This window comes from Solanum dulcamara, chromosome 9 (genome assembly GCF_947179165.1).
Source record: "Solanum dulcamara chromosome 9, daSolDulc1.2, whole genome shotgun sequence".
Classification (NCBI taxonomy): domain Eukaryota; kingdom Viridiplantae; phylum Streptophyta; class Magnoliopsida; order Solanales; family Solanaceae; genus Solanum; species Solanum dulcamara.
Genome location: NC_077245.1, coordinates 16,770,708 through 16,796,107, shown reverse-complemented (window position 1 = coordinate 16,796,107; position 25,400 = coordinate 16,770,708). Strand labels below are relative to the sequence as shown.

At 37.4% G+C, this 25,400-nt stretch overlaps 1 protein-coding gene across 2 annotated transcripts in view; it reads left to right on the top strand.

Annotated features, from left to right (window-relative positions):
* The first annotated feature begins 208 nt into the window (after positions 1 to 208).
* Positions 209 to 25,400, top strand: part of LOC129903115 (histone-lysine N-methyltransferase ASHH2-like) — a 33,511-nt gene continuing 8,319 nt past the window's right edge. Inside the window, exons 1-9 of one of the 2 annotated variants that reach the window (XM_055978609.1) lie at positions 209 to 388; positions 1,420 to 2,956; positions 3,126 to 3,333; positions 4,367 to 4,533; positions 4,642 to 4,721; positions 6,437 to 6,565; positions 6,652 to 6,768; positions 18,080 to 18,172; positions 18,731 to 18,808. In XM_055978609.1, coding sequence (XP_055834584.1) covers positions 1,750 to 2,956; positions 3,126 to 3,333; positions 4,367 to 4,533; positions 4,642 to 4,721; positions 6,437 to 6,565; positions 6,652 to 6,768; positions 18,080 to 18,172; positions 18,731 to 18,808 — 2,079 coding nt within the window. In that variant the 5' untranslated portion in view covers positions 209 to 388; positions 1,420 to 1,749. Of the gene's footprint in view, positions 389 to 1,240; positions 1,263 to 1,419; positions 2,957 to 3,125; positions 3,334 to 4,366; positions 4,534 to 4,641; positions 4,722 to 6,436; positions 6,566 to 6,651; positions 6,769 to 18,079; positions 18,173 to 18,730; positions 18,809 to 25,400 lie in introns of those variants that run through there. The other variant, XM_055978610.1, reaches the window with a different exon arrangement.

Genomic DNA, 25,400 nt, shown 5'->3' with positions numbered 1-25,400 from the left:
AATAAAAATAATATTATAATTCTAAGATAGTTAACTTCAAGATGAGTTATTCAATAATTTTATTTCAATCAAATATAAAATAAATTTATTTAAAATTTAATTTTAAAATTAGTTATTCCTTATTCTTCAAACCGATCGAGCGGTAATTGATAAAGTTGATAATCATACAATTCACAATAAATAGAAATTAGAATTTGGTACGGTCGGATCCCTTTTCCATTTTCCATAAAAACCGTTTGGAGACACCGCCAAGCGATTCCTTACTTTCTCTTTCTGCACCAACCCAGAAAAACGAAAAAAAAAACAATTAATTTCTCTCTAAAATTCCTTGAATTTGCTATTGACCATTCTTCAACCTCTTTCTCTATTGATTTTTTTTTCTCAACGGGTTAGTCATCTTCTCCGTGTATGATCTCTGGTTTTAAGTTGAGCTTTTTTTTCCTGATTTTTTGAAATTTTTTTGGGTGTCAATGGTGGGTGGTTTATTTGTATGTGTGTATGTATCGGCATTGGCGTTGCAGCTTTTAATTTAGTGTTTTGATGGGTTGGATAATCATTAGCTGCTTAGGGTTTTTTTTTGGTTGGCGTTTTTGGATTTTTGTGGGTGCAAGTGCAAAAGGGACGTGTTTTATTTCTGCCTTCACACGCGTACAGACGACATACAAAGCTCAATGTAGTTAGAAATAATCTATTTTTTGTTGGGTTTGTCTTTTTTTTTTTGTTATTTTCTTATGCAATTTGGTGTTTTTCTTTTTTATCCTAATTTTGGGGGTTATGCAATTGAATTGGTTAACCTTCTGCAAGTATGTGGATATATCTGGCTTGTGATTTGTTTTTTTCCCTTTTTTGATAAGGTTGACTATAATTGCTTGTAGAAAGAGTCGGGTTGTTCACTGTTGAATTGCTAAATCTTCTGTAAGTGGGTTGAAAGAGTTGGGCTTTTTGTTGTTTCTGTTAATTTGTTGGTAGAGAAGAGAATTTTGGATAATGCACTGTTTAATTGCTTAATATATAGATGCCACTTGCAAGTTGAAAGATTGGTAATTTGATTATTAGTCTCTCTGCAATTTACTGTCTTTGATCGGGTGAGCATTAGTGCCTTTTCGTGTGTCTGGTTTCTAAAAAAGCTTGTAAATGCCTATTTGATTACTTAACTGCTGTTTGCAGTCACAGATTACTGCGGGTTTTACATGCCACCGTTTTTTTGTGTGGTTATAAGGACAAATGATTGTTGAGTTCTCTACTTCCTCTAGTGTTGCTAGGTAAAACTGTTGATATGCTTGCCCAATCATCAAAGTTAATTTGTCATGGATCCCAATTGCACCACTGAAAATTTATCTTTCTCTTTGCAATCACCTGATCTCTGTAAGATAAAAATCGATTATGTGTCTCAGGGAATGGTTGCATGTGATGTTTCAGGAACAGATGTCGCCACTGCTGCTTTTGACTTGATCAGCATAACCAAGGCGTGTTTACAAAAGAAGAATGATATAGTAAAAAAAAAAACTAGTAGAAAGTTTGATGCTTTGGAAAGTAAATTTTTCCTGCCAGTAAGTGTTTTACCCCTGGGAGGAGGACTGGATACAGCACTAAGTTGACCATAATCAAGCTACAGTACCAGCAAGAAGTGTCAGGTAAAAAACAGTTAAGAAAGAATCTATAGATTTCAATTCCTTGCAAATTACAAGAAAGAGAAGAAGCTATTTTAGTAAGCAAGTTCGTTCTTCTATTTTGCATTTGCTGGGAAATATGGTGCAAGCTGTTGAACATAAGGGCGTGCTCGAGATAGCTCAAAGTGAGCACAAAAAATCAAAAACAACAAAGAAGAGTAAGGGAAATGGGAGGCAGGGAAAGAATCACACTGGTCAAAACTCACAGAAATCAAAAGGAAAAAGCTCCATTCCTACAGGCCCTATCTCCTTGAAAGTTAAATTTGGTTCACGTTGCCTGATAGATGTTGTTCCTCATATTAATGATCACATGGACAAACAGTGTACTACTGGAAAAGAATTCAAAGAATTGCCAAATGTTGCCAGAAATTTTGATGATCGGTTGGAGGCAGGGTTGCCCAGTCTGCAGTTCTCCAGTTGCAACGGAAATTTGGATACTGTGTATGTTTCTGTATCCGAATTATGCCAATCTGGAAAGAACATCAGTCAAGAACCAGTGGACAAGCTTTCGGACTTTCACCATGAGTCACCTTCTCAGGAGGGAACATCAATTGATAACAGGTGCTCAGATTCTGGAACTTCGCCTGACTCAGAAGTTATCAACCTGGTTCCGGATACTCAAATTATTGAGGGAGACCCAGAAGAGTTGAATGATTTAATCTTGTCTAGGCCATCAGTTGCTCCTGGGGACGTTCTGAGTTTGCGTGTGTATGACAGGAGCAAGAAAGGAAGGAAAAAAGATAGGCTCCCAAAGTTAGCCAGTTCTGGTTCGAAAGATCTGCTTAATCCAGATAGTATGAGCAATTCCCAAATACTTGGGCCACTCATCCAAGGAGAAAAAGTACGAGGTGGCTCTTGTTATGCTGATACTTCTGCTCTAACAATAGGTAGAATTGGCTCAGGCAACATATCTAGCACTGAGATTTTTTCAGGGGAACTGTTACCTTGTTCAGGAGTGCCAGAGTTCAATATCTCCTGTGCTACTTCAAAGCTTGGAAGTGGCATAGAGGGTAATGTTTGTTCTAGCTTTGGCACCAAATCACCAGAAACTGAGTTTTCTGAAAAAGTGGTGTCCTTTCATGATGGACAAAATATTACCAAAAGTGAAAGATCAAATTTATCTGGCAAAGGCAGGTCACAGGTCACGAATCCGAAGTTATCCAAAAGTAGAGGAAGTGCTTCTAAAAAGAAGGGAAACAAAGAAAAGCCTGATAATAAGCTTGAAGTGAGATATGAGAATGGCCAAGTCAAGAGTTTATCTGAGGTGAAACACCACCAAGGAACAGGTATGATTAGTTGAATAGGCTTCTGCTTCCCCCTTGCCAAAAGAAAAACCATGGTAATATTCAATTTTATGAGTTCAATGTTGGACTGACCCTCAAGCAATGTAGTATTTATTTTTGAAACTGCTCAAGCAATGTAGTATTAAATGACCATATTAAATTAATGTCTTAGAAAATGAAGCACCATACGGGTTTGGAGAAGTTGGATCCAGAAATAAAGCCTTAAGTGGAGGCATCTCAGACTTGGACATTATGCGGAGTGAGGTGAGTCAGCCTTATTTACAGCCAAGAAATGCCTGGGTGCAGTGTGATGATTGCCAGAAATGGAGGCGTATAGCTTCTGTACTTGCTGATAAAATTGAAGAAACAAACTGCAAATGGTATGTGATTGCCCATCCTCTACGTCATGAATGCGCTGATGTTCTGCTCTTCCAATTAGTTGTCTGCCATGCTTCTTTGAAGTTTATTCCTGTAAGAGGATTTTGATTTTACCCTTACTTTGTAAACTAATGAAGCAATTTTTTGTTGCTCAACTGTACTAGCTCACAATTGCATCCTGGAATATGGTGTTGCTTAAGTTAGAAAGCTAATAAACGGATCTTTGACCCTTCACTTATTACTAGAAAAAAAAATAAAGAAGCTGAGAAAGTGATTCTTGTAAGTTCTACTCTTTTTGGAGTCCATAATTTAATCAGAAGATTCTGTTTAGCACGACCAATATACAGATCTTTGATGCTTATATGCTATGTGTGATTCTGTATGTGAGTGAAAACCTAACTACTTGCTTCTTCTTCTACCTAATCCAATTGGAAAAAAATGGCCCTTTTCTATGAGGTATACGTGTCTAACCACTTATATATTAAGACAGACTCCTCTTGAACTTTGTATAAGTTTGAATACCAGCTAAAAAACTTGATATGAGCCCATTTTCTGCTCTAGCTTTGATGGGCATTACCCTGGCAACCTGTGCTTGTGTTTGGACAGGCTACTCGGTGGATTCGTTATGGTTCATGTAAGCTAGTCCGGACACCAATAATTAATAATACAAAATAAAAAATAAAAAATAAAATAAGAGAAAGGGTTATTTTCATTAACCAACTTTATTTACAAACATATTAATACTTGTCTATTTGTCTTTTAAGATTTTTAACTCTTATATGCTAGAATATTAGCATGTTGCTTGCAGAAAAAAGTACATTAATTTTAACGCGCATAGATTGCTTTCTGCAAACTGAACTTGACCTATTAACACGAATACATAGTAAATAGCTTTCAGGTATACAAGTTACTGCATTTTTCTTGAAATATTTGAGGTTTACTAATGGATCTGCAGATTATTGTGGTTAAGCAAATGTTATGTTGTTTGTTTGTTTCCAAGAGTTAGTTGCTTATTTATCTCATGTAACATTAAAGGACTTGTAAGGATAATTTGGATAGAGACTTGGCTGATTGCTCGATTGCACAAGAAAAATCAAATTCAGAAATTAATGCTGAGCTGGAAATATCAGATGCCTCTGGTGAGGAAGATGCCCTCGGTAAACGCTTGAATTCAAATCGATCAGGACAGAAGAAGGCACCTGGTATTTAATGATTGTAGTAATGAATAGCGGTGATGTTGACTTTGAGTAGATTTTCACTAAAGAAATTTGTGCTAATTTGCATATCTTCCATACATGTCTGCATTACAGTTTCCCTTCAATCATCTTGGACTCTGATTAAGAGAAACTCATTCCTGCATCGTAGCCGCAAAAGTCAAACTATTGATGAGGTGAATGCTTTATCCAGTTTGCATTGTTATCTGATACATCTGGGTCTATATCTTGAATAAAAAATAATAGGAAAATAAGCCCCATGTTGCAGTGTTCTTAGACTTGACTGATCTCTAAATCTTAAAATTCATCAGGAAAGGGTTAATATAAAGCTGGATTTACCCTATTATTCATCAAACGATTAACCTATCACCTTTTTCTGTGGAAAGCTTTCCTTAAAAAGAAATTTTATATTCAGTAAAGTTGCTTCATGCTTAGACAGTTGGATCATTGTCACTGCTGGTTTCCATTTCACAAATAACAAAAATTTCCCTTTTCTCCAGGTGTGGCAAGATAGTTATGTGTTTCCATTAAAATAATTATTGGGGAGTTATGTTTTTGAATACATATAGTTATGTGTATTACTTATTGGTAACTTGCTTGACTCATAATTTCTGTTCACTCTGGAATTTTCTGGCCTTTGGAGTTGTCTATTCCTTCAGATTAGCTATCAAATGTTTTTTTCTACGTTACATAATTCTATCAATCTTTTCTTTTGGCATTGTCAAAGTCGTCTTGAAAAATATTTGGTCAAATGTAACTATAAACTACTTAAGCTCTTCTCCATCTAGTCTATTATGTGCTCCTTCACACATTTTCTGTCTTTCCTTGATGTTGTCTTATTTTGGGCTTTAAGCATACTTTTGGCTTGTAAAGATATTTTAGGTAAATAATTTGAAAGAATGTTGTCCGTGTGTGGTATATGGTTTCCTTAAATAATTACCTTGTCTTTAAACGATGGATCTTTGTTATTGTGAGGTCAATTGCTCATACACTCGATGATGTGTCATGGTTAGTGGGTGCCACAATGTTTACTAGATTGTAAAGCCGACAGTTTTAACACGGTCTGTAGACATTACTTGTATGGACTAGTTCACTTTAAGAATATTGCATGTTGACAAGGGAGACTGGTACTTCTAGGTGTCCCTTCAATTATGTCATCAAAAGGCAAATTTCTCTATTACCAGTAATTCACTATCATTAGATTTAAGGCTAAAATGCAGCATGAAAAATAGATATGAGCAGTAATTAGCTTCTAAAAGAAAGTAGCTTGATTCACCCTTGGAATGTAAGAGTTTAGTCTTCCAAAAGAAAAGAACAACGATCCCTGAGTTAATTTCTTCTTAGCAACACAATTTTCTGGTTTGGACTTTCCATCAAAAAGGTGTTTTATACTCTTCACCAGTAGTTGTGGTTTCTTTGCATTTTAAAAATTATCTAGTAGCACAGAAGAAGGATTACTGAGCATTATTTTAGCAAGTTCAAGTTTGTACAGAAGTTTTTACTGTTTGAAACGATCCTTTAGTGATTCAGCAGCTCCATGTCATTTGTTTACTAGGCAGGTGGAAAGTAAGATTTTCCAGTTGTCAATACAGTGTCTAAATACTTGATTGACATTTTATAGGCCTTTCCAGACCCTTTTTAACATGAAGCTAAAGTATATGGTGCACATCATTGTCATAGTTGGTCCTGCTTCTGAGGTTTAACACATTTGTACACCTTTCAAGAAATCTGTAGTTTTTTAACATCTGTACTTCTGTTTCCTTGCATACAGACAAATCTATGTATCATCTATTTTTGAATCAACTTATGATGTCAGATGTTCAAAGTAATAAAATCTGATTTGCTTCCTTCTCTATCTTCTGTATATTTCCCTGTTATCCTTCTGTATTAGATCATGGTCTGCCATTGCACGCCTTCAGACCGCCGAATGGGATGTGGAGATGGATGCCTGAATCGGATGCTCAATGTTGAGTGTGTTCGAGGGACTTGTCCATGTGGAGAACGCTGTTCGAATCAGCAGGTATTTAAACTTGCAAGACACTCAGTATATTGTATATTGCTTCTATTATGCAGGTTGTGTAATCCTCCATTTATGTCTGCTTGCAGTTCCAGAAACGTAACTATGCTAAATTGAAGTGCTTCAAATGTGGAAAGAAGGGTTACGGCCTGCAGCTGCTTGAGGATGTCTACGAAGGGCAGTTTCTTATTGAATATGTTGGGGAGGTGAGTTCACTATTCCACAGTATTTAACAGTCTTTTGTTATGACCCGCCAAGTCTAAGTCCGTGACACTTTGCTAGGTAAGGATGGAAAAGGAGATATAAGACATCTTTTTTTTTCCATACTAGTCTTAGCGAGGTTATCCTATCATCAATTCTGATTGGATAAACAAATCAAAGATAATCAAGTAAGGAATTTGGAGCAGACCCAGCTTTAATGCCAAATTAGAACAACAACAAAAACATACCCAGTGAAATCCACAAGTGGGGTCTGGAGAGGGTAAAGTGTACGCAGACCTTACCTTTACCTCATGGAGGTAGAGAGGCTGTTTTCGAAAGACCCTCGGCTTAAAAGTACCTGTCCCAAGAAAGAGAGAGCAACAATATATATATATATATATATATACACACCATATCGGCTAAAACAAGAAGCGCTACAAATTCTACAAGACAAGAACAATACTAATAGCAAGAAAATGGTAGTCAGATGGCAGTAACAACACAACTAAGCTGGCATGCCTAGGCCTAAGACCGTCACAATGCAATACCACAATCTACCCCTGCTAGCCTTCTACCCTTACTAGCCTTCTACCCTAATACGCGATCTCCACTCCTTTCTATCTAAGGTCATGTCCTTGGTGATATGAAGTTGCGCCATATCTTGTCTAATGCCAAATTAGAACATTTGATATAAATCAAATACCCTAATTTTCTTCATCAAAGAGAACCTAATCTCTAGGAGTAGCTTTTAGAAACACCCCTTCCTGAGTCGTCATCAACCATTATATTCCACCATTAACCTCTCCGAGAACTTCCAAAATCTGTAACCTAACCCTAAAGATGAAGACATAAAGACTATTTACAGTAGGGTTGGTATTTAGACTAGCAAATGACCCAAATACCCCAAAACTAGTCTTAAAGAGTTAGATGGCCAAATTATAAATATAGCTGAATGGATAAATTACAAAGGTAGCCTTTAATTGATCTTATTCTTGGTCTCATTCCGTTGAAATATCCATCTACTAATAATAGTGGAATCACTTGCTTCTTTTCTCCCAGGCACGGTTACCAATGTACCTTCTCTTTCCTACTTTCTAGGACTGTAGAAGCTTACTTTTCCGGCAGCTCCTGCCGGAATCCAAGCCCTTTTCTTTCAGGCCAACAATAATCACCCACTATGATTATTGCATACACCTTAGATTGTAGGATAGAGGAGTATAGAATCTATTTTGCAGTAGAGTTTAAGTCATACGACATAACAAAGCTCACAGAGCGGTCAGGTACTTGGTTCGAATGGGTAGAAAGAAGCAGAAACTTGATGCGCAGAACCACTTTCAACAAGAAAACCATGGAATGGATCGTTTTTGCTCTACGAGAAGCGTCAAGCGATAACGGTACGCATATGAGAAGATGGAAGATGAATGAACAATTTGCAGTTTTGTATTGCTCCAGAAAGCACAACAGTTTTGGCAGATTCATTAGTATTGTAACAGTACAAGGGGGAAATAGATCTGTTATTATACTACCTGAATATGCATTAAATAGGGGGTGGGGAGACATAGCATTAAAGATAGCAAACTTCATTAAAGATACAAAAGGTCCATTTATTACAGACAAGCCCAGAATGACAATTTCAAGTGAGTCTAATTCTGATTGAATTGCCATCTTCGTCGACGTTCTTCGACAGATTTAGACTCAAGATTCTCGCTGTCTTGCATAAGATTAATTGCAACATTATATGCAAAAACATTATCCACAATAATTTTTGATCGATCTAAATTTATCCCATCACCAATAGAGCTCATTGAAAGTTCTTCATTTACTTGAGTCTCGGATACACTGATTTCTTCAGGAATATCAGGATTAATCAGATCTTGAACTTTTTCATGAATTTCTTTTATAGTGTCATCTTTATCATTTCTTGCGCTTCTTTTCTAGAATTTTATTCTTTGAACCCAATGGTCTACCACGTTTCAGGCGTGTTTGAGATTCAGAATCTATGACACTAGTAGATGGTCTTGTTGGGACGTCAATCTGGATAGGCACATTTACTACATGGATATGTGACTTAGTTATCTGTTTCAAATCAATAAATGCATCTGGCATTTTGATTTGCTATTTTCTGTAAGTGGATGATCTTCTGCCTCCTGCTCACATATAGGGGCACGTGGATCAAAATGAGAATGTGATGAAACTTTCCACTCAATTTTCCTTTTGGGTTGCTTGTACTCCCCCCCTAATTATGAGAAATTAATTTCATCAAACCGACAATCTACAAATCGAGCAGTGAATAAATCTCCGGTCAACGATTCAAGGTAGCGAATTATAGAGGGTGAGTCAAACCCAACATATATGCCTAACCTTCGTTGAGGGCCCATCTTAGTGCGTTGTGATGGTGCTACAGGCACGTAAACCGCACAATCAAAAATTTATAGATGAGCTATATTTGGCTCATGACCAAATACTAATTGTGACAGAGAGTATTTATTATAATTAATCGGTCTGAGACGAACGAGTGGTGCTGCATGTAAGATAACATGATCCCAAATAGTAGTGGACAATTTCGTTTTCATAAGTAGTGGTCTTGCTATCAATTGTAGGCGCTTAATAAATGACTCTGCAAGGCCATCTTGAGTATGAACATAAGCAACAGAATGTTCAATTCTTATTCCAATTGATAAGCAATAATAATTAAAAGCTTGTGATGTAAATTTTACAGCATTATCGAGGCGAATAGCCTTAATAGGATAATCTAAAAATTGCGCCCTTAATCTTATCATTTGTGCCAATAACTTCGCAAATGCCAGGTTGCAAGATGATAAGAGACACACATGAGACCATCTTGAAGATGCATCTATGAGGACTATAAAATATCTAAACAACCCACCTAGTGGATGAATAGGTCCACATATATCCCCATGTACATGTTCTAAAAAATCAGGGGATTCGATGTCAACCTTCAGTGATGATGGCCTGGCAATTAACTTGCCTTGATAACAAGCAACACATGAAAATTTATCATTTGTAAGAATCTGCAGATTCTTGTTACAGACGAGCAACGAGAAACTAATTGACAATATAGAATGTATAGTATGGAGACAACACACACTAGCTAATAGACAAATCAAGAACACCAAACACTAAGTGAAGAAGGAAACGGGAAGAACTAAGGAAGAAGAACAGTAAACAAACTAATTAGAAATTGATACTAAAATATAAACAAGAGTGCAAAAGAACAATAGACTGAGGTCAAGAAGTAAAACAATAGAAGATGAGCTGTTAAACAGAAGATCAGTTGAGGAACGATAGGACCTGGAGCTGCTGTGCGCCGCCGGAATCTACTGTACTCTGTCGGAATTTACTGTATGCCGCCGGAATCTGCAGTACGCCGCTGGAAGTTCAGATCTGCTTCGCCAAGAGAGATAGAAAGCGAGGAAGAAATTCGCCGGAAAAAAATAAAGAAGAAGTAGCCTTACGCTGGGGAGAAACCTCGCTGGATAAAAGTAAAGAATAAAAGAAACTCTTGCCGGAGAAAAAAGAGCTTCGCCGGAAAAATAAAGAAGAAGAAGAAGAAGTAGAAGAAGAAATAAAGAAGAAAAAGTAGACTTTGCCGGAGGAAACCTCGCCGGAAAAGGAGAAAACTCTTGCTGGAAAAATAATGTAGTTACTGTAATGAGAGAGAATTTGTTCTTTTGCTGAAATTGATGAAAATTGTGCACCATCATTATCCCTAGAAGTGACACCTTTTTTGTTTTGGAATTATTTGATCTTATCATCCATTTTTACCTTAATTCGTGAATATTTTTCATAGCAAATATTCAAGTAAAAGAAAAAGAAACAAATTTAACTCACCTCAATTTGTGTATAATTTTCCAGCTAACTTTAAATTAACCAACTTTGATGCATGTGCAAGTACTTTCTAACAAAGAATTAGTCATATTAATCTTTGAAGAGTAAATTGATGAGAACTACCTTCAAAGAGTAAATTAAAAGAGGATGAAAATATTTAGAGCCTCTTTGGATTGATTTTTAAGTCAAAAGCCAAAAGTTAGAAATCAGACACCAACACATAACATATATTATTCTAACATCTTACTAATCATTTATTACTTACCTTTCACATCATTTTCGGAAGACTCTTAACAAAGAGCAAATCCTGATGACATGGACTTGGAAATTCTTCGATTTCAAAATTAGCTGATTCTTGTTGTTCTTCCAAGAATATAATTCTCATCCCAACCTCCTTGATACTGAAACGCGTTTTAGCGTCTCCCACGCTGGCTGAAACCTCTATACTATCACCGGGTTGCAATGAGTTCCCAATAGCCCAATAACTTAACCACATCATCCGCTCTTGATCACCTTCAGGAATACCTATGAACAAATGATCGTACTTCCACTTCATACTTCGCAACAAGTTATTGATTGAAATGCATGGTAAAAATCCCTCGGATACAATTTCCTTCCTCTCCGAACATGTATACACTAAGCAAAAGCTTAAGCCACAAATTTGATGATTAGCTGGCAACATATATGATGTATGGAAAGGCTCACTTAACTTTGTGTTGAACCAACTTGGCATGTGTTCACTCAATAAAAATGTGGAGAAAATGCCGTTGCAGTAAAATCCCTGAGCTGAAAGCCTCGTAGGTGAGACACGTCGTATATTTGTCATATCATTTTGGACAAATTTAGGAAGTTCCATAGGATTGGAAAACAATATCTCAATGTCGAATCTTAATCTAAACGCAAGATTTCAAATTATTTCCAAGTTTGACAGACTCAAATATCTGAGAATTTCTTCATTAGCATTTTCAAGAGGTTCTAACTTGAAATAAGTATCCATCTCAACCAGATTAGCACAATTTATGTAAAGTACGCCACATGAACTAGGTAGGCCACATACTTTCTCCAAGGATATACAATCAGTTGCATCCACAATGTCGACACCATTTGGCACTTCACTGATTGATTTTAGCCTTGTACACGAAGTTAGTGATAGTTTTCAAGTCCTTTAAGATGTATGATGCTCTCTGGGGGACAGGAAATTGGATTTCTGCTCAAATCCAAGTCTTTCAGAACATTGAGCTTGCTAAAATCAACATGGAGAAATGCATTATCACCTAGATTGCAGTCAGAAAGTCCCAAAGTAACTAGAGAGCCTGGAAAACTGATTGGGGAAATTCTCTGACACACTTTCTCATTCCTCAGGCACGACCACAGGATGGGATGCCATGGTCAGGCCCAAATTATAATGAGGCCCAATTCCTGGAGTTAAAAAAATCAGAAGACATGGATACAACAAAGACAGATTCCATGCTAGTTGAGATTGAAGCAAACTCCACAGATACAACCTTCTTCGACAGTGAGAATGGCAAACTTAACACTGATCCATGTACAGAACTTCAATCAAAATACATAGCGGAATTCACAGGAACAGAAGAGAGAGATGATTATGTTGACGCGGTAACAATTATTGAAGATGAAAATAGATCTGGCACCGAAAATTTACAGTCCAACATGCAGCTGGTAAATTGCAATGAGGAAGAGTCCTGGAACATCGAAGAAGCAGAACCGCTGAACTATCAATCAATTGATGAAGAAAGTGACGGGGAGATGGATGTATCACTATGGTTTCATCAAAACATAACTAAGATGAGCAAAGAGTTCGGGGTTGAGTTTGAGGGGTGCAGAAAGGAAGCCTTAGCACTTTTCAAGAAGATAGACAGAAGAAGACACTCAAATAATATAGAAACAGAGCGAGAAACAGGGGAAAACACTAAAATCAAAGGCATACAGGAGCTCAAAGGGTTGATGATAGACATGAATTTCCAAAGCAAAGGCACGAGAAATAGGGGGAGGGGAAAGGGTCTAGTTAAATGATGAATGTCTCCATTATCTCATGGAACGTGAGGGGGTTAAATTGTAGGGATAAAAGGAGGATGATAAATAGTGTGATTCGGGACTGGACAACAGATGTGATCTGTCTACAGGAGACAAAACTTGACGGAAACAATGGGGAAGCAATCAAACAGGTGCAGGGAAAAAAGGGGTAAAATATGGGGAATTGGAGGCCAGTGGCACTAGGGGAGGTATTTTGATGTCGTGGGACAATAAGGTTTGGGAAGGTGAAGTAGTGGAGATAGGCTCTTACACCCTGAATTGTAGTTTCAAATCAAGGGTAAATGGCTTTACTTGGCACATGACAGGGGTATATGCACCAACTTGCAACATAGAAAGACAGGAGGTGTGGTGGGAGATAGGGGCTGTCAGGAGTTTATTTACAGGGCCTTGGGTCCTTGGGGGTGATTTCAATATAGTCAGATATGCTTCAGAAAAAAGAAATTGTTCCAAAACTTCTGTGTACATGAATGAATGTTCTGATGTTATTGAGGACATGGAGTTAATCGATCCACCACTAGAAGGGGGGAACTACACTTGGGCCAGGGGATCCAACAGGGAAGCTGTTTCGAGAATAGATAGAATTATGTATTCCTCTGAGTGGGGGGAGAAGTTCTGCAATGTGAAACAAGAGCTACTACCTAGTGTGTGTTCTGATCACGCACGAATTGCACTTAAAAGTGGCAGTTGGAGTTACACAAAATCATATTTCAAATTTGAAGGATGGTGGTGGCTTTAATGAAAGAATTAAAGACTGGTGGACATCTTTTGAATTTGAAGGGAGACCAGATTTCATTCTAGCTTGTAAGCTGAAATCCATGAAGACGAAAGATTGGAGTGTAAGCACTTACGGGAATCTGGAAAAAAGAAAGAAGGAACTGCTCAACAAAGTCCATGAGTTTGACAACATTCAATAGTCCAGGCCTTTAACTGTAAGAGAGGCTTGTCAAAAAGCAAGTGTGGTAAAGGATTTTGAAGATTATGCAAAGGAGGAGGAGATAGCTTAGAGACAGAGATCTAGAACTCTGTGGATAAAACAAGGGGATATAAATACTAAGTTTTTTTCAGAGAATGGCAAATGCTCATAAGAGGATCAACTATATCGATTAACTGGTGGTAGAGGACCATGAACTGGTGGATCCTACGGACATCAAAATGGAAATTATTTCTTTCTATAGAAAGTTGTATAAGGAAAGTGAGAACTGGAGACCATCTTTTAACATGAACCAGTATCCATCCATCAGCACAGAGGAGCAACAAGAACTACAAAAGCCTTTTGTAGAAGAGGAGGTCCTATTAGGGCTTAAAGCTTGTGCAGTAGACAAAGCACCGGGCCAGATGGATACACTATGGGTTTTTTCATTAAATGCTGGGAGATAGTGAAGGGATTTGATGAAGAGGAGGTCCTATTAGGGCTTAAAGCTTGTGCGGTAGACAAAGCACCGGGCCAGATGGATACACTATGGGTTTTTATTAAATGCTGGGAGATAGTGAAGGGAGATTTGATGGCAACTATGCCGAACTTCCATTCCCTGGAGTTCTTCAAAAAGAGCTTCAATGCGACATATATAGCTCTCATTCCAAAAAAAAAGTGGTGCTAAGGAACTGAGAGATTTCAGACCAATCAGTCTAATTGGGAGTGTATACAAGTTGATAGCCAAGATTCTCATAGAAAGGTTGAAGAAAGTGATGCACAAGCTAGTAGATACTCAACAAATGGCCTTCCTAAGAGGAAGGCAAATCACTGATCCAGTCCTAGTTGCCAATGAGTGTCTAGACTCAAGAGTGAAGGAAAAGTCCCCCGGAGTCATGTGCAAATTGGACATAGAGAAAGCATATGATCATGTTAGTTGGAGCTTTTTACTGGAAATCATGCAGAGGATGGGCTTTGGATTGAAATTACTCAGCTGGATAAAATTTTGCATAAGCACTGTTAGATTCTCAATACTGATAAATGGATCTCCTAAGGGTTTTTTCCCCTCAAATAGAGGACTAGGACAAGGTGACCCTCTCTCACCTTTTCTTTTCATACTAGCAATGGAAGGCTTGAACAATATGCTAAGGACTGACAGAGATGTGAACAAAAAGTCATATCTTTCCAATTAGTGATGTGAACAGAATGCAGCATCTGACAGAGATCCTGGGAGGAGAAATAGGTCAACTGCCAACAACATATTTAGGGATGCCCTTGGGAGCCAAAAGCAAATCCAAAGAGATTTGGAATGGGGTGGTGGAGAGATGTGAAAGAAGACTATCTAGATGGAAAGCACAATATTTGTCTAGAGGTGGAAGATTGGTCCTGATCAACTCAGTCTTAGATGCTTTGCCAACATACTTGATGTCAGTTTTTCCCCTCCCACCTAAGGTGGAAGAAAGATTTGATGCTTTAAGGAGGAACTTTTTGTGGAATGGAGAGAGAGAACAAAGGATTTCATTTGGTTAAATGGAAGACTGTAATTCTTTCAAACGAACAAGGTCATTTAGGCATTAGAAATTTGAGGAAACAAAACAGAAGTCTAATGATGAAGTGGTTGTGGAGATTTCCTAAAGAGGAGCAGGCTCTATGGGTTAGAGTGATTCAAGCCAAGTATTAGAAGATAGACCACTGGAAAACTAAGGAAGTGACTTCTGCCTATCGTATCAGCCTGTGGAGATCAATCAGAAATTTGTGGCATAGTTTTTTCAAAGGAATTAGTTTTAACATAAACAATGGAAGGAAGATTATGTTTTGGGATGACAACTGGTTAGGAAATGGCAGCCTCAAGCTGCTCTTTCCAGACATCTATTTGTTGAATCAGCAACAACAGGTCACTGTGCAAGAAGTCTGGTCCATTCATGGATGGAACTTAACATATAGAAGGATGATACAAGACTGGGAGGTGGATAGACTAGCTGAATTTTATGGCACCCTAGACCAATTTGAAGGATTGAAAGAGGGAGAAGACACTCTCAGGTGGATGCATCATAACAAAGGTGTTTTCACAATTAACTCTGCCTATAAGAATCTGAACCAGGTGGGGACTCAACTCAAATTTTTGCTTTGGAAGCTTATCTGGAAAGTCAAAATTCCATATAAGGTGGCAGTTTTTAACTCGTTGGTAGTAAAAGAGGCAGCACTAACTCAGGAGAATCTTCTGAAGAGTGGAATACATGTGTCCAAGATGCTTTTTTTGTGAGCAACAGGCAGAGACAATCAACCATCTGTTTCTTCACTGCAGGGTAGTCAGACAACTTTGGAACTTGGTTACCAGCTTCAGGGGCATAAGTTGGACCATGCCAAAGAGGGCAAGTCAGGCTATAGAAAGCTGGAACAATGAAGGTAGTGGCTGTACAGACAAAAGCAGATGGAGAATTGTCCCAGCAGTGATTTGGTGGACCATATGGAAGGAGAGAAATTTGAGATGTTTTGAGAGCATTAGCAGTCCTTAACATAAGATTAAAATGAGCTGCATTATCACTTTTTGCTATTGCTGCAGTTCTGAGTATGTAGATGATCTTGTAGCTATTATAGATATTCTATTATCTTTGTAAGATGAAGTAGGACATATTTTTTTTTAGATTTGTTGAGTCTACTCAACTGTATGTAGCTTCATGGTGTAAATTTGGGATCCCAGCCTTTAGTGCTGAAGATTTATATACAATCCTGTTACCTTTGTCAAAAAAAATTAAAAAAAATCCATCTGAGCATGTTGTAAACTTTTAAGTCTTCTTCCCATGCTTCCTCTAAGCCTCAAGTCCATGATGGATTGATGAATGTTCCATAATCCATGATGGCTACCTTTGATGCCATCAAATTCTTTTCTCTGTATTTTTATCCTTAAATCTTGGTTTTGCAATGATTTTCTCCCTGTCCTATTCTTTTATCCTACATCACTACTATTTATAACTTGTTTTGTCAATCTCTCTAACCTTTTGCATGTTCTCTTAGTCTATTAAAGACACGCGATATTTTGTCGTCTTTAGAGTATCTTCCAATGTGAGTTTACCCTCTTACCTTCACCATGCCATGAAAATGTGGATAGCCTTTCATGTCTTATACCATATCCAAGTGTCAATATGGTTGAATTGACTTCTTACCTCACCTGTCCATGACGTGGAGACCATTTACTCATACTCCCTCACACCCAAACATTGCAATGGAACTATATACCCTTTTTATACCGCACCATGGTATTGTTGTAGTGTGCACTCCTATGACTGGACATCTGGACACATTCATTATTGTGGGTATTCATCATAACTTGCCTTATTTTAAGTTGGCAGTCAACCAACCACACCTTTATCTGGTCTTGGTGGTAGAGATGCAAAGCTAATAGGTTGTGAATTTCATTGGCAGAATTGATTTGTAACATAGTATTAGAAAAAGCTAGAATTCAAACAGTACTCGCAACCTGGTCTAGAGTTTGTTTCAAATCCCAAGCAAGTCATGATATGTTATGTGAATCCTCACTATTCATGTTGCTTCATTTAAACTCATCTCAAGCAGAGGCAGAGCCAAGATTTGAACTTTATGCATTCTAAATTCTACGATAGTGATATCATGTGTTAATAACCATTTAACTTCACAATGAAAATACAGGGTTTGAATTAAAGCTACTGAATTCGACAGAACCCGTACATCGACTTCTAGCTCCGCCCCCTGATCCCAAACCAATATCTTATACCATCATAAAGGCATAAGCTAATTATAACATTTCCAAAGGAGAATAGAACAACCCTCAATGCTAAGCTAGGTGGATATCAAGAAGCAACAACAACAACATAACTTAGGAAATCCCACAAGTGGGGTCTGCGGAGAGTAGAGTGTACGTAGACCTTACCCCTACCTCGTGCAGGTAGAGAGGCTCTTTCCAATAACAAGAAGAAAAAAGAAAGAAAAGATTGTACATTGCAACTAACCAGAGCCAGTTGAAGGGTTTAAATAACTCATATTTCTTTCTTCAAAGTGAACTGAGAAATGGTACTGAACTGCAATGAAGACAAGCCAAACTAGTAGTCCCTATTTATAATAGTATGCCCAAAATGGAATAAGACATGTGAATATGCCAAAAAAAAACACTTAAATATGTGTGAACCAGCTGCCTAATATACAACCTAGAAACTCATAAAGAAATAAAAGGGCATCCATGAAAAGGAAAAAGAAGGCAATCTTTTGAACAGAGGAAATAAAAAAAGAGAATAAAAGCAGAGCACAAAAAATCATCCGTCCATTTTCCCCTTGAGTTTAGAAAGAGTTACAGAGAGAGAATCTATACGGGGTAGCAATTTGATAATTTTTTTAAATTTCTATAAGTTGCTTGTGCATCTGTATAATTAAGCATAGTTTCCCATTGCATTTTTGATATATAACAGGCTGTTGGTTACCTATAAGTTTGATGAATGTTCCATAAAATTTCTATAAGTTGCTTTTTCTAGGTGTTGGACTTGCATGCGTATGAGGCAAGACAAAAGGAGTATGCCCTGAAGGGTCATAAGCATTTTTATTTCATGACACTTAATGGCAGTGAGGTATTAATGTTTGCCTTGTTTCTTTTTTTCTTTTTGGTTAGATGAAGTTGTGAATTACTCATGTAGTTTCTTGTCCTTTGAGTTCGGTTACTTCCTGTTGTTTCTTGTATTTCAATTGTCATATTATTTTGTTGTAATTACTGTTCAGAATGATTTGTCATGTTTTCTATGGTATTTTGCTGTGGCTTCTTTACATCTGTTATTCCTTTTCCCGTACTGCTTTGCACTGTTTTTTCCTTGAATTGAAGGTCTATCGGAAACAACCTCTCTACCTCCAAGGTAGGGATAAGTATGCATACACTCTACCCTCCCCACCCAAACCCCACTTTGTAGGATTACATTGGGTAAGTTGTTGTTGTTATGAAGTTATGAATTATCTTATTTGGATACATATCCTGTTATCAGTCATTTATATTTTGTGAAATATTCTGTATGAACTAATTTATCTTTATCACTTTCCAGTGGCTAGTGTAGATTGTAAAGACCCATAATTGTGGCATTTTAATCTATCTGTTCTCTCTCACCTTTGTAGTGTCGTTTTCATGCCTCATATTTCAGGTTATAGATGCATGTGCTAAAGGGAATTTGGGACGTTTCATTAACCATAGCTGTGATCCTAATTGCTGCACAGAAAAGGTGATTGTACTTTCCACTGCACTTTACACTAGGTCCAAAAATTTGCTTTCATGTTCTATTCAGCTTCACAATCAGTGGCAATTTCTTCAGGAAAAGGTTTTGTGCGAAAACCCAAAATTCCTTTCCTGCCACTGGCCTTTTGCTGCCTCATTTTTATGTATACCTTGCCTTGATTGGACATGTTGTTAATACAGAAGATTAATATTGTTTTGCGAAGCCGAATGGTGCTTTTCTTTCATTTTTCTTCGGGGAAAAATTGATGCATAATCTATCTTTATATTTATAGAATCACGAATACAATGTTGGTTGACTAAAATAGCCCTAAAATACATAAAATTATAGGTTATTTTGGTAAAAACATAGTAATAGAAATAGAGTTCTATTAAGTACTACCTCTGGATTTTGCTGTGTGAAACTCGGCTACTATTGATCTACTTAGATTAGAAAAGCACATTAACAAAACTCATTTCTACATGAATGTATATAATCTCAAGTTTCTTTTGTCTGCCTGTCATAAAACCAATTTTATTTTTTGCATATCCTTGATGGGAAATTTAAAAACATGAGGAGGAAAGAAAACATAGCCCAATGATAGACTTTTTCATTACATAGTTATCTACTTTTTAAGTATCATAATTTCTTTAATAGATCTATCACAATTTGTTGTCTGTGGTTGATTCTTTAACAAAATTCAAACCAAATTAAATAATTGTGAAAATCAAGATTCGAAATGGAAAAATATCAGTGGGATTTCTGGACCTACGCTTAATTTGTAACTGTGAACTAATTAAAGACTGTGAACGTCGTGTGTTGCTGCATAGTATGCTCAATAGGAAAATGATTAAAATTTTAGAAAATTCTTATTAAGATGACATAACACCATTAACTATTTTAGTGTACTAGGAGTATTAATTTAAGGGAGAGAACTTCCTGAAAGAGTTTGGGGCATCACTTAGCTAATATAATTAACATATGATGCATAATAAATTTTTGGAGTGGAGTCTAGGAGCCCGTTGAAATTAGAAAATTTTGAGTACTCCATTATAACATAATTAGTTTTTGATGAAGTAAGAAAATTTCATTAGAAGGCATCAAGAAGATGCAAGGCAAAAAATTACAGCAACATGATCATTCAATGGTGGAGTCTACAAGGTTGGGATGTGCGTTTTAGAAGAGCTCTAAATGATTGGGAAATTGAGAGTTTTATCAGAGTGTTAGAGTACCTGGGATCTTTTGGTGGTACATCCGATTGCCCTGACAGTCTTAGATGGAAAATGATTAACAAAGGGATTTTTTTTAGTAAAATCTGTTTACTGGAACCTGAATCAGAGAGGCCCTATTAAGGTAAATTGTCTTTGGAAACAAGTTTGGAAAGTAAAAATTCCAATGAAGGTGTCTTGTTTTGTTTGTTTGGTGATTAGGAAAGCATGCCTAACTAAAGTCAACTAACAAAGAAGAGGTTTTCAGATTTGTTCAAGATGTCTTTTATGTGACCAGGAGGTTGAGAGCAATGAACACTTCTTTTTACACTGCAAGACAACTATAAATCTGTGGCATATGTTCTTTTGTATTTCGGGGATAAAATGGGTAATACCTAGCTCTACTCTGGGGCTTCTGAGCAGCTGGTGGAGTGTAGGGTACAGAAGAGGGGAGGAGGATTGGTGGAAGAGCATCCCTGCTTGCATCTGGTGGAGTGTGTGGAAAGAAAGGAATTCCAGATTTTTTGAAGGCACTAGCAGTTCTATCCATAAAATTAGGATAAAATTGTCCTAGTCTGTTCTTTTTTGGTGTAAGCAAAAGTATATTTGGGGGGGGGGGGGGAGTAGGTGACTTAGTTGATTTAATTGGCTGTGGATAAGAATATAGGTTATTGGACAGTGGTCTTTTGTACCTTTTGGTTGTTTTTGTGAAGATCTTAATTGGCTGTGTATAAGAATATAGGTTATTGGACAGTGGTCTTTTGTACCTTTTGGTTGCTTTTGTAAAGATCTCAACTTAGCACTTTTTTGGGGGTGTCTAAGTTTTGTTTAATAGAAATACAGTTGTTACCTTGCTGAAAAAAAACATACACCAAAAGAAGGTGTCTGCTTCTGTACACGAACTTACTAAATAACTAAAGAGCAGACATCGTCAAAAAAAAGTTCAAAAGTAGTTACAGGTGCCTGGTTGATCAACTATATAAGGTGACCAAACAGTTGGATTTAAGAATGTGCTTGGAAGTTGAAATCCCATCAAAACATCTATGGTTCCATTTCTTTCATTCCAGATGCATCAAAAGATAGCAGCAGGCACTATAGGTTATTGGACAGTAGGTGACTTAGTTGATTTAATTGGCTGTGTATAAGAATATAGGTTATTGGACAGTGGTCTTTTGTACCTTTTGGTTGCTTTTGTAAAGATCTCAACTTAGCACTTTTTTGGGGGTGTCTAAGTTTTGTTTAATAGAAATACAGTTGTTACCTTGCTGAAAAAAAAATACAGCAAAAGAAGGTGTCTGCTTCTGTACAAGAACTTACTAAATAACTAAAGAGCAGACATAGTCCAAAAAAAGGTTCAAAAGTAGTTACAGGTGCCTGGTTGATCAACTATATAAGATGACCAAACAGTTGGATTTAAGAATGTGCTTGGAAGTTGAAATCCCATCAAAACATCTACGGTTCCATTTCTTTCATTCCAGATGCATCAAAAGATAGCAGCAGGCACTATAGGTTATTGGACAGTAGGTGACTTAGTTGATTTAATTGGCTGTGTATAAGAATATAGGTTATTGGACAGTGGTCTTTTGTACCTTTTGGTTGTTTTTGTAAAGATCTCAACTTAGCACTTTTTTGGGGGTGTCTAAGTTTTGTTTAATAGAAATTCAATTGTCACCTTGCTCAAAAAAATAAATAAATTACAGCAAAAGAAGGTGTCTGCTCTGTACAAGAACTTATTAAATAACTAAAGAGCAGACATAGTCCAAAAAAAGGTTCAAAAGTAGTTACAGGTGCCTGGTTGATCAACTATCTAAGATGACCAAACAGTTGGATTTAAGAATGTGCTTGGAAGTTGAAATCCCATCAAAACATCTACCGTTCCATTTCTTTCAACTCTCCATGAACACCAGCTCTCATAGGCTTCTTTAATGGTATTTGGCATGTCTCAGGCAAGTCCAAAAACTGATAAAAACACACTCCATATGTCAGCTGCTACTTCACAGTGTTAAAATAGATGCCTAACACTCTCCAACTTTGTCTGATGGCACACATAACATCCATTTACAATCTGAATTTTTCTTTTGCTGTGATTGTCTTGGTAAGCCATGCTTCATAGAAGGTAGTCCAGATAGCTACTTTTGGGGTAGTTTAGTTTTCCATATAAGCTTCCATGGCCATTTGTCAATCAATTCCTTGTTAAAACATAGATCGTCATATCCCCTTTTGAGAGTATATGCTTTGTCTTTTGATTCTCCATATTCCAGTTTGTCATGTAATTGGACCTTAACACTTAATAATCTTGTAAGCAATCTCAAGTCATTCAACTCCCATTCCTGAATCTCCCTTCTGAACTATAGGCTCCAAGAGTTGTCCCGCCAGTACTGAGAAATAGTGGATTCCTGATTATTGGCAATTAGAAAAATAGATGGGAATTCATCTTTCAGGATCTCTGCCCCTAACCACCTCTCTTTCCTGAAAGAGATATGATCTCCATTCCCCAGCTTAAGTGAAGACTTGAGTTGGAACTCCCCCATAGCTTTGAAATGTGTTTCCAGGGATATGAGCCATGGGGAGCTCTACTTTGACTTGTGCACCAGTTGATTTCCACCTCATACTTTGCTTGTATTACAACTTTCCATAGCCCATGATTTTCCATGTTGTATCTCCAGTGCCATTTCATTAGCATACTCTTGTTGTGCAAGAGCAGATCTTTAGTCCCTAGCCCTCCATGTCTCTTAGGCAGAATAACTTTTGGCCTTTTAACCAGATGATATTTGTGTGTGTCACTGTTACCTTCCATAAGAAATCTCTTCTTAACCGATCCAGTCTTTCCTGAATTTTTGTTGCTAGTGGGAATAGGTAAATGAGGTGGGTAGGAATGTTGTCCAACATACTAGCCACCAAAAGAGAGATACTGCATGTTCCAGGAGGTCAATTTCTTTTCAATTTTTTCAGTCACTCCATCCCAAATATTCAAAGACTTGTACCTAGCTCCCAGTGGAAGCCCCAAATATGATGTAGGGAAAGAACCCACCTTGCAACGCATAACTTCTGCAAGCTCTTCAAGTTTGGAACTGTATTTACGGGATATATGGTACTTTTCAGCATATTCATATGAAGGCCTGAGATAGCTTCAAAGATCATCAAAGTGGCATTAAGATATAGGAATTGTGCTTTGTCAGCTTCACAAAAAATCAGTGTATCTGCATAGAGAAGATGGGATACTATCACACAGTTGCCATCTGCATCCCCCACCTTAAAACCTTCCATCCATGTGAAGATGATTAGGTTTGTGTAACATTTTACTTAGCCCTTCCATAGCAAGAATGAACAAGAAGGGTGAAAGAGGATCTCGCTGTCCAAGACCTTTTTTTGGGAGAGAAAAACCCAACATGTCCGCCATTGATCAGAATTGAGTACTTGACTGTAGTGATACAAAATTTGATACATCTAATCCAACATTCTCCAAATCCCATCTGCCTGAGTATGTTGATCAAATATGCCAATCAAGCTGGTCAAAAGCCTTCTCAATGTCAAGTTTGAAAAGTAGACTAAGTTGCCCAGATTTCATCTTCTAGTCTAAAGTCTCATTAGCTATTAGGGTTGCATCTGTGATCTGCCTTATTTTGATGAAGGCATTTTGGTGTCCTGATACAACCTTCCTTATCACCCTTTTTAACCTTTCAACTAGGATCTTTGAGGCTGCCAATCAAGCTAATTGGTCTGTAATTCTTCAATTCAGTGGCTCCTTTCTTTTTAGGGATTAGAGCTATAAATGAGGCATTGCAAGATCTGACTAGATTTCTATTCTTATGAAAGTGTTGGAGGGATCCCATGATATCATTTTTTGTAACCACCCAAGCTTTCTGGAAAAAAACCATAGTGTAGTCATCTGGGTCTGGAGCTTTATCAGGAGCAAAAGCTTTAATAATGGCCAAAATTTCCTCTTCTTCAAATGGTCTTTCCAGCCCCTCTTTCTCTTCTCCAGTTAGTGTTGCAACATTTTCCAACCTTATTGATGTCTCCAGCTTTCATTTTCGGTGTATAGTTTTTGATAGAAATCTAAAATTTCAGCTCTGGTTAAAGCTTTGTCTTCAATGATCTCTTCTCCAACTCTGATTGTGTCAATGCAGCTAGATCTTCTATTGGCATTGACAACCTTTTGAAAGAACTTGATGTTTCTGTCCCCTTCTTTGAGCTAAAGACATCTTGATTTCCGTCTCCAGGAGACTTCTTCTGCTTTAGCCAACAGTTGAATCTCGATTTGATGTCTCATTGAATTGGATTTTTTTTCCTCCTGAGCTAGAGCTCTACCTTCAGAATGTTGCTGCAATAAATGAAAGCTCCTCCAAGGCTCTTGCTCTTCTTGTTGCTATTTTACCAAATTCTTCTCTGTTCAAATTGTGAGATCTTTTTTAAGAAGCTTCAATTTGGTCTCCAAAATAAAGTCAGGACTTCCATTGACTTCATAGCTTTGCCACCATGTCTTGATCTTGTCCAAGAAACCATCTGAATTTAACCACATGTTCTCGAACTTAAAGTATGATGGATTTTTGTCCCAATCTCCACTTTCCAACATTAAAGGAGAATGATAAGAGATGACTTTTGGGAGGGCAACTTGTTTAATCTTTTGAAAAGTGTCATTCCACTCAGATGATACTAGAAACCTGTCTATCCTTGAGGCTGGGATAAACTCCTCCCCTCTAGACCAGGTGTAGCGGGCCCCTTGTAATGGAAGATCAGCTAAGCAAAGATCTTGAATAATATCTGAGAATCTTGTCATTGCCCTTGATCTTCTAACACAATTATGTCTTTCGCTTCCGAAGCTACACATTGAAATCACCTCCAGTCACCCATTGTTCATCTCAGATTCCTCTGACAGCCCCCAATTCATGCCATAATTCTTCTCTTTTCCAGTTTGCGTGTGGCCCATACACTCCTGTGAAGAAGTATCTGAGATTTTCAATAGTGTTTTCCAGCAAACTTGAAATAGAGTGAATTACTTGATGAGCTTTAATGCAATTCCACTATCTTATGTCCCACGTAATAATGATGCCTCCCCTAGTATCACTGGCTTTGAGTTCTTCCCCATCAGCCCATCTTGTACCCCATAACTGTCTTGCTAGAATCCTATTCCAGTTTTCCAGTTTTGTTTCTCTGGAGTTAGAGAATATCTGGCTTCCAATCTTTTATTAGAGATTTGATGGTGTCCCGTTTCCTGTTGTCATTGAACCCCCTAACATTCCAACTTAGGAGTTTGACTTTCATCCTGAAAAAGACTGGTATTTCCTCCTGTTTTGCTTCATCTCCCTCTGATCATAATTCACCAAGCATAGTAGCCTTTTGCCGCTGTTTCCCCCTTCTTTTTAGATTCTCTCTCTGGACCTTTCTCAAAA